This window comes from Amblyomma mixtum, chromosome 1 (genome assembly GCF_055824585.1).
Source record: "Amblyomma mixtum isolate Tamu chromosome 1, ASM5582458v1, whole genome shotgun sequence".
In the NCBI taxonomy this organism is placed as follows: domain Eukaryota; kingdom Metazoa; phylum Arthropoda; class Arachnida; order Ixodida; family Ixodidae; genus Amblyomma; species Amblyomma mixtum.
The window spans coordinates 169350400-169360591 of record NC_143012.1 but is presented as its reverse complement, the minus strand read 5'-3'; the positions used below and the strand labels follow the sequence as shown (position 1 = coordinate 169360591).

General features: G+C 44.2%; 1 protein-coding gene across 1 annotated transcript; it reads right to left on the bottom strand.

Annotated features, from left to right (window-relative positions):
* Positions 1–5434: 5434 nt before the first annotated feature.
* LOC149369746 (BEN domain-containing protein 5-like) lies at positions 5435–9883 on the bottom strand. Its single transcript, XM_089559363.1, has 2 exons — positions 9526–9883; positions 5435–5609 (listed from the first exon to the last, which is right to left on the bottom strand). The coding sequence occupies exons 1-2, from the start codon at positions 9773–9775 to the stop codon at positions 5473–5475; spliced, it is 387 nt and encodes a 128-aa protein (XP_089415489.1). The 5' UTR covers positions 9776–9883; the 3' UTR covers positions 5435–5472.
* Between the last annotated feature and the right edge of the window lie 309 nt (positions 9884–10192).

Below are 10192 nucleotides of genomic sequence, written 5' to 3'. Positions count from 1 at the left end.
GCATAGAAACAAACCCCTTCGGCTGTGTACTGTTGTTGATGGAGGCTGTACATATCAAAACATGGAAGGAATACAAAGAGATACCAAAAAAACCTGTTGTCCTGACATTTACCTCGAGCACACACCCGTAGTGCATACAAGCAGACTACCTGAAATTAAGCATTCGGCATTACATTCCAAATCCGGGAAGATGTTCGAACTGCCAAAGTTAAGGTCACGGTTCACAAAGCTGCCATGGCCGCAAACCTTGCCGAAATTACGCCTCAAAGTGCATATTTCGGAAAACTGTGAAGGATGAGCTGTTCGCTGCGCAAACTGTGAACGGAATCATCCCGCTTATTCAAGGTCAAGGCTCTCATAGAAGATCGAGAATGAGGTTACAACCATGAAAACAAAACAAAATAGCACTTTTAAGAAAGCACGACGACTGATAGACGCGAAGAACACTTTCAACATTGCAAAAAGAAGCTTTTATGATGTGGTGCGCAGTGGCAGTGAACCACAGAGCACTCTGGCACCTGTCCAGGCCAAGTTCGCCGAGCCTATGGTAAGGACATCGGCGCCCCAGGCAGGGACAACGAAGGCTGCTCTGCCATCTTCAAAGCAGGGAGAGGCGGTCATTGGGTCGCCACCCCGAAGGATATCTCCCACTATGGCGCTGCCTCTAGCCTACACAGCCGCGGCTTCTCCGTGGTTTTTAGCGCCTCTAGTTATGGGATTGATGTAAATCCCAGTCCGCCCGTTTTCCAGAGACGGAAGACATCTCTTGAGCAAAAAAAAAATGACAAAGCCGTAATAACGGGCCCAGAAAAGAAGTAAAGCCCTTCCAATCACAACGAAAAACATAAAGATATGACTTTTTTTTATTCAGTGGAACTGTAGAAGACTGCTGAGGAATTACAGTGAATTAACAGATACTCTAGGATGAATGTTGCCTACAGCTTTATCTCTTCAGGAAACCAAACTTGGTCCACAACATGTGAAGATCCTGAGACATTACAAAACTATTCGAAGCAAGAATTTCAGGAGGCGTTGCAAATGTGTAATTCAAAGCGGTGTCCCTGCTCAAGGAATGAAACTTAAAACAAAACTATATGCGGTTGCGGTCAGCATCATCAGCTACATCGCCAGCTACGTATAGAAAGTATTCTGCTCTCTGTACCTTCCTACGCTTCTCCCATTAACAGTCCAAGGTCAAGAAGTCCCGACGGACGAACTTCCCAGCCATATCTGGTAGTTGCTATCATGATTACATTTTTGGGAAGCGAAGGCTGTGACTCCAGCTGTCAAATAATCGAAGATTTTATCATCGCACATAATGATGTCGTTTAAATACGAAAAACGCAAGAGATTTTTGCGCAAACTCAGGAAAAATGCGCATTCTCGATCTATATTTCGCGTCTCCATCTGTTTTTGATGGCATTAAATGGGATATTTGAAATGACCCATTTGAAAGTGATCGCCTACCTGCTGGCATCAGTCTGTCATCGTCTACACATATCATCCCCACATGACAAGAGGGCATGAAAATTCAGCTTGCTGACAGGTCACATTTTAGGGCAAATGGCTCTCTGAAAAAAAACCTTTCGTGAAGAGGTTTCCAGAGACGAAATAACTTGAAGGTTTACTACTTGCATATTATCGGCCGTTAACACTAGTATTCGACAAACAGGAAATGTACAAAAGAAGCACAAACTACGGGGGACACAAGAATCCATATTAGCAACAAAAAACTGCAGAAAAATGGTTGCACCGCTCTCCGTCGGTATCCCACTGCAGGGAGGTGACGTTTAAGAGGGATAAGGCAAGCGCGCGGTACATCCGAAGAAACGCAGAGAAAACGTCCTGCCAGATATACGCGTCTATAAATAGTTCAATACCATCAAAGAAAATCTAGATAGAAGTCCTTAAAACCACTGGTGACCACACTCTTTTCAGAATTCACTAGCTAACAACTCCCGGTACACAAACATCATTAGAAGAATAGGAAAATATTTCGGGCGAACATTTTTCTGCGCTCTCAAGTTCGTCCAAATGCACAAACAGATTTCAGAAGCACAAAGCAATGACAGAAATACAAAAACTTTCACCTGGAGCCATGAGCACTATAACCAGCATATCACATGGCAGGAGTTAAATTGTATATTGATACATGCCTTCGAAGAGACAGAAGTAGTGCATGCGCTAGTAGAAGAAGAAGTTGGTTGTCTCTCGCGTGCACACTCGAACCACTGAGGGACCGCCGCAGGTTTTTCGTCTCTGTGCCGGTGTTCTATTCGCGTCGCACGCTACAGTTTGGTGGAGGTGCGGGGTACGCTTCCCGACCTGCGCACTCCGTACAGAGTCACTACGGGCCTCACAGCGGTTCACCAGCGACCCAGCCACCGTCTCCGCGGAGAGTCGCCTGAATTTGGGCCTGAATTTGAATTTGGAATATTATCGTACGGTTAAAACTCATTACCAACCCCAGACAGTGTGGATTACGCTATGCTTGGCCGTCTCTCTGATGCTGCTACAGAGGCACTGTTGATATCCTTCAATAAAATATGGGTAACTGGGAAAATACCTGGGGAGTGGTAAAAAGATGTAGACGTTTTCTGAAACCTGGAAAACCAGGAACATGTCCCAGCAGTTACAGGCGAATAGCTCTCACCAGCTCTATCGCCAAATGATTCGAAAGTGTGAACTTATCGCACTCTAATCCCTGCAGCATTCATATATACATCAATGTTGATTTTGAAAAGCATGTTAAAGTAATGATCACCTTCTACTCTTCCTAGAATGCACCAATCGGAAGGCATTAATCCAAATGCAGCATTTTATCTGTGTTACCTTCGACCTGGAGAAGTCCTGTGCTACCACGTGGAGATTCGGTGTCCTCCTTGAACTAGTAGACCAGGTATCTTCGGCAAGAAGCTGAATTGCTTGGATGACTTCCTGGCTAACCACACAAACCACGGCCACCTTACGCCCCCCAGGAATGTATTCTAAGCACGACAGTCTTTTTAGTATAGTTTAATTCCTTAGCTAAAATAATTTCAGAGCCGATGATGTATTTGGGTTATGCTGATGATTTGCACATAGCATGCAATTTCTCTAGGATATCTGTCTGTTAGAGACAGATACAAACGACACCAAATAAATTGGCTACTTTAACGACCAGAAAGCGACTTATGTTTTCCCCTCAAAACACAGCAGATGTCATGTTCTCATTGTGACGGCGCTATACCTGAACAAGAACATAAATTTTTTTGTGTCACTTGTGAAAAGAAACTCGCATTTGTGCCACGCAAAAGCAACCTTAAAAAGAAAGCTTCTCAATCCTTATATCGTGAAAGTGCTTTCACCAAAATGGTGGGGTCCGATAGAGGCTTCTTCTTGCAAATCTATCACTCTCTGGTGCGCTCTAAGATGGGTTACGGGTGCGTAGTTTTTGGTTTAAGTAAACTCATCCCATTTTAAACGATTAGACCCTCTTTATGATCTTCGTCTGCGCCTATCATTTGGAGCGTACAAAACATACCTGGTTACCCGCCTTTACGTTGAAGCTAATCAGTTCGCTCTGGAGTATTGAGGAGATGCACTTCTCTGCCATCTCTGCCATGACATTGTCACCAAGTGCCCATGAAAAAGATTTTTCAAACGACATTTTCTCAGTCCCTTAGTACTGCGCTTTGTAGATAAATGCGGAGTTAGCTGTACTAGATGGTCTAGCGAACATGCAAAAGACATGAATGCTTGCCACCATCGTACAGCCTCCCTGCAGTATTTCACTTCACATTGACACGTTTGCACAAAAAGGTAACGCCGAAGGAGCACATACTACAAGAATTATATGCACTGCGAGAAAAATATGACACGTATACTAAATTTTACAGTGATGGCTAAAAAACAGAAATTCATGTTGGAAGCGCTGTAGCTGGCAGTACCTTATATAGTAAAAGAGAACAATAAGATGGGATCACCTACACTGATCGCCTAAGCGTGCTAACAGCACTGCACTGTAGAAACGCTGCTCAACCCTGAATAGGAAACTACATGCACATAATTTCAGCCTCAGCACAAAAATATGCCAGTAAATTCTGCTGGGTAGCAATGTCAGAATTGTGGGCAATGAAAAGGCAGGTGCATGCGGTGCACAACCACGCTATGGTAAAATACAACACTTGAACACAGCGCAAACGATTGTTGGTGCTTAATGTGTAGTAAATTGAGAAATAAGTGGCAGTCTGCACTGGATGACGAGGTGAGCAACAAACAGCATTCTGTAAGGCCCGTTTTAGAGCAATTGAGATCATGCAAACACCAAGAACGTTTTACAGAAGTTATTTATGTCGTCTACCTGAAGGGCACCCGCACCTTAGACACAACTTTTTACTAATAACACAAGGCAGACCTCTCTGTGGAATGTGTGTTGATGGACTAAATTTAAAACACATCTTAATTTCGTGGACTAAACTACAACAGTTTAAAATAAAATAAAGCAAAATAAAGCTTGGGGCTTACCCCAAGCTTTATTTTGCTTTATTTCTTTCGCAGGTATCGAACACTTGAGAATCTCTTAAATTTTAAAAAAGGCAAGAGCTAAAGCTCGGTACGATCCGTCGCAGTTCCGAGCAACCCAGTCGAAAAAAACACCAGCCCGTATCTGGTGTTTACACCAGACCGGAAATTCAGACACGGGTTCTGGTGTGACCCGGCCTGGTGTGACCCGGCCTGGTGTGACCCGGTCTGGTGTGACCCGGTCTGGTGTGACCCGGTCTGGTGTGACCCGGTCTGGTGTGGCCCGGACTGGTGTGTCCCGGTCTGGTGTTACCGGGTCTGGTGTTACCGGGTCTGGTGTGACCCGGGCTGATGTTTTTGGTGTGGCCCGGTCTGGTGTTTTCTGATGTGATTTAATTTGGTGCCGTGCTGACCGGGTTAGGAGCCTTCGGGAACAATTTCCCTGTTTCACGATATGTGCCGCCCGCTGTGGAGCATAACGAGCATACCTGGTACCAAGAAAACAGGTTGAAAAGAAGCGCACGTGGGTGAAGCAGGCAAGGTGTGGCTCCACAAGACGCCAACTTCACACGTGAGGAGGCAAGTGTGAGCTCGACAGCTGCCCTCTTCTGTCTTTCGTACTGTTGCTGATATAAACTGCACAAGTACAGTTAAACCACCAGCTTCTGCAATGCTTGCGCAGTTGTTCACTATCACTGGAGAGCTCAAAGAGAAGAGTTGTGTGTACGCAGAGTGGCCGTGAGAAAAACGCAAATTCAATGTGCTTTGATAACGATGCAGTGCATTAGGATACACATAACAGCATGCATACACCAGCACTCAATTTTTACACTTACCAATAGAAATTTTAGGGAAAGAAAATTAAACAAAATTTGCACGCATACGCCAATACTCAATTCGTATGATTGCCAAAAGAAATTGCAAGGGCATGTAGAAAAGAAAAAAGAAACAAAATTTATTCTGATTCGCTTAGCTCTTTGAAGCAGCGGGCCTCTTTCGGCGAAGTTCGCAAGTTTTCTGTGATAGCCACAGTCTTGTGCTTTTTTCAGCTTTCGTGGCTGCTTCGTCCGTCTCTCCCCGACTGCGGGCATAATGCCTGAAGAACACTGAAAGAAAATCATGCATAAGAGTTAAAAATAGCGCAAGCTTTGTTATTATTCTGGCTTCGGCAGAATTGTTGTTGTAGAACCAATTTCCAGGACATACAGTAAGTCTTAGCCTGACAATTAGCTCAGCACTACAAAAACTGCCGCATCTACTTGTAACGCCACGGCTTGTTGTAACAAAGAACAGTATGCTACATGATAAGTAAATTCATTCGCCTGATCATATCAAAGGGACACAGAGGACAACCTCATCCAGCTTTAGTTCTTTGTAAAAACTAATTGTATGGCTTTGGGGCCATGTTGATGTAGCAGAGTCATTCATTGCTGCGAAAATTGGGTTAGAAAATGAACCCATAGTTCGATTCACACATAAAAAGGGCCAAATCCTGGTGTGAGACCGTCCATGTTTCAACACCTGTAACACAATTAGGGCACAAAGCTGTAGCTCTGACGATGCACAATGCCATTCCTTCTGCTCTTAGTAAGTGTAGAAGCATGTGCAATCTCAACAGAACAGTGCAGCAGTAATGGTGAGCAAATTTAAGCGAAACACCCTAAAACACAGCACATCAAAAGAAAGTTGTAAATGAGCCTAGAATTAAGCCTAGAACACTTCTGCCTAATATGAGTAATAGTGCAACAAGGTGTTCTGATTCTGGGTAAATCTCAGCAGATATGTAAACAAATCACTTTCTCCACTCTAGAAAGGTTGCACAAAGCTATGTTGCCAAATCTTGTGCATGTGCAAAGGCCACGAGTGCCAATACTGCAAGCACGACAGCTGCTGTGACACTTTGCACTGCCTACATCATCAAAATGAGCATGTCGCCCTAATATTCACGCCAAGTGTAAAGCAGAAAAATGACTAAGGTAATCAGAAAAAAGCGTTTGTTAATTGTAAGAATGCAGGCAGTGCCCAGTGCCCTAGCAGATGCATACATGGTATGGTCCTGAACACAAAGCCAAAGAACACCAAGCATTACTATGTATGCGAAGTGTACAACAGGTCGAACTGCGTACATTTCCCGAGAATATGTTTGTGCTAAACCATCCCATAATTAGTGCCTTTGTTAAGACAATAAGATGAAACAATAACAAAAAAGGACAGGAAGATACATAAGAATGATACCATCAGCGTTTGCGTTAAAGGTGCACTAAAGAGGAATCTGAACTCATACTTTTATCGATGGAACTCGTTCTACACATTCCGAACGTTCTTAGAAACTGCGAATTATTTCCCTGTGCAGTCGGTTTCTCTAGTTTAAATCGAATTAAACACCCGGTTCCCGCCTTTCTTTTTAATTCCCCCGCAGACAGTGGGAGGAGTCGACTAATTTTTCAACCAGTCCTGTGGCGGCTTGCCGCTCTGCCATCGGCGGAGCGATACGGAGTGATTGGCGAAAGCAGAGTCCACGCGTATTTTTATTTCTGTGGGCCTAATTTGCAGCTATGTAGTCTCTGAATAGATCTATTTATCCACGGAAATGTAAAAAAAAAGCAAAATAAAAACGAAAGCAAAGCCGCCATGTGACTGCCTGCAAGGCACTCCATGCGTTGGCTGACTCCTCCCCGACTGCGGAGAATTAAAAAAAAAGGCGGGAGCCAGACATTAATCACATTTAAATCAGGAAAATCAGCCCCACAGGGCAATAATTCAAAGTTTCTAAGAATGCTTGGTACGTGTAGATCGGGTTCCCGTGGCAAAAAGACGAGTTCAGATTCCTCTTCAGTGCACATTTAAAGGTTTTAAAAATGCGCAGCTCTTAAGAAGCTAACTTTCCAGCTCAACATCGTCATGTGACAACAGCCTATTTTAGTGACTGCGACATTGCAACTAGCGTGGAAAACACAAGGACAGCGACAAAAGGAACCGACGGGACAGCACGCTAGACTTCAACTGACGTTTTAATGCACACATAACAGATTTTTACACTTCTATTCAGCGCATGCTCAGGAGACTGTACCCCCGCCCCCTTCTCTTTATCACGAAGCAGGTTGTCATAACAAAAAGTAAATATTTAAACCAAATTGACGCGCAAGTTTTTTGACAAATACATTATCTCTTTTTTCGTGAGGGCTACTGAGGGTGTGCTCACGCACTTGTCCCCTGCCTTATCAATGCAAAAAGCTTCAAATATCTCCCTATCACCCTGCCTATGAAGCCGCCTCAGCACTCTCGTGTCGCTAAAGAGTGGAACGCATTTTTCTTCATTACCGCCTGTTGTTTTTACTATGCATTTGCGGCAATGTGCGGCCAAATGGCCCCCCGCCATCAGAGCTGCGACTGTAGTCCGGTGTTTTCGTAGCCTTTCGTTCAGGCACTGGCCTGTTTGGCCAATATAACATTTGCCACAGGTCAGTGGGATAAGATACACTACACCGATGGTGCAGTTCACAAACCGCGTGGCGTGTTTTGTTGCGCAGGTTTTTGCCTGGTAAGCATTGTTGACCATTCGGCACATCCTAGACAGCTTTTGTGGGGCTGTCAAAACGACAGGGATGCCGCACTTTCCCGCGGCCTTTTTGAGGCGATGGGACAAGTTGTGCATGTAGGGCACAGGCACCGGACGTCCCCCCAGGCTGTCATTGCAGCAGCCTGCTGTCTTGCGTCCCTGTCGGAGCTCTTTAATAAGGCTCTCAGCGACAGACGCGAGTATGCTGTCAGGGAAGCCAGCGCTACGCAGACGGAGGACCTGCTGCTCAACACTCACGTTCACTTTGTGATCACAAGACTTCTGAAGAGCGGCTCTTAGGCAGTTCAGTGCTATCCCTCTTTTTACTGTTCTCGAATGGGCCGAATTATAGCTAAGAACAGGCTTTTTTGAACGAGGGAAGTATGTCCAGCATAGTGAGCTACTACTAAAGCTAATGCTGAGGTCAAGGTAACGTAAGCAACCCTCATCAGGAACCTCACGAGTAAAACTCAGACCCTTACCACATTCTTGGAAAACACTAAAAACACTCTGCACAATGTCATCTCTTCCATCAGGCGTCACACTTTTTAAAACAACAAGATAATCATCAACATATCTAAAAATTTTGGCAACAAAGGTCTTGTCCAGACGCGAAAAAATTTCTTTGTCAATAGACGCTAAAAACAAGTCGCTTAAAACCGGTGCAATACGCGAACCAATACATATGCCTTGCTTCTGCAAGTAAGAAGCATCGTCAAATTCAACAAGTGTAGAAGAAAGGTAAAAGCTAAGCAATTCTAAAAAATTATCTGCTGAAATCCCAGATGAATTTTGGAAGACAGTCACACCCAGCGCTTCAATTCGCTCTCTGACAGCTGTGCAGAGTTGTGTCTGTGGTATAGAGTAAAAAAGATCTACTACGTCAACGGAAAAGGCATAAAACGCATCACAGGTTTTTTCTTGTCTCGAAAGGAAGTCTATTACCTGATTGGAGTTCCGAATTAATCGTGAACAAGCCAGTTTCAAGTACTTCTTCCGAATTAAAAACGGGTCATCCGGAGTCAACAAGTTAAGGTTATCTCTACCAAAAACAAGTTATCTCTACCAAATGTCGCAGTCACTAACGAATTCACACCAACTAGCCCAACTGTCTTCCATGATCAGCCTATTTTAGCATCACAAAACAAGTTATGTTCTTTGGTTGTTGCCACAGATGTGGAGTGCTCATGTCATACACTCATCTAGCAGGTCAGCTCTGTAGGAAGTTCTTATCTCTACCAAATGCTTCTCATTGTGCCTGTCAAGTAGCTAACTGCACATGAATTCTCGTGCACAACCAAAAGCCATGCAATGAATTGATCCATTCTAATATGAGTCAAATAGTGTGTGATAATTATTACCTTCTCATGAGCTATTGCCAAGGTCGAGATAGCCTCCTTTCATATGTTAATGTAATATGACAATATGCACATGTGCTAACCCCAGTAGAATACAATAATTACCCCTTATCATCTCCACCTTCAGCAGCGTCAGTGGCTTCTGCGGTGCCTTGTCCACACCCTCTGCCAGGAATCTGTTGGACAGCGTTCCGGTGAAGCTGCGCTGAGCCAGCACTTCTGTTGACCACAATGTGGTTGCCGCTCTTTTGACAAACAGTGAATCTTTTGGCAGCGCCATGGGAGTATCGTACGCCTCTTTCGATATTTCGTGGCCATTGGCCAGGTGTACCTGCAGGAAAAAGAAAAATGGCATGCCGAACTGAAAGGAACGTACATAATGTACAAATTATCATTGTTTACCGAGTGCATTCTGACTTAAAACTCAGTGTTAGCACTTGCCACAGCACCAAGGTCAAAATCATTTAAAACTTGAAAATAACTGGAGAACTTAAGCGTGGACATTAACAGTGCGATGGGCATTTAGTGGCACTTCTTAACAGCAGTGGATTATCAAAGGTAACTGCATGCAGTGCTTGTAACTGGCTAATGCTAATCTCAATTCATGTTTGGAATGCTATCGGCAAATAATAATCAAATTTCATCTGTCACCTGATTCGGCTTCTGTTACAAAAGCAGTGTGATGGCTACGATGTCAGGTCAGTATAGGTCACATGAGGCATGAAGACAGCTGCAATATAATCGCTGCTGCTTCACTCATTGCGATTCTGCT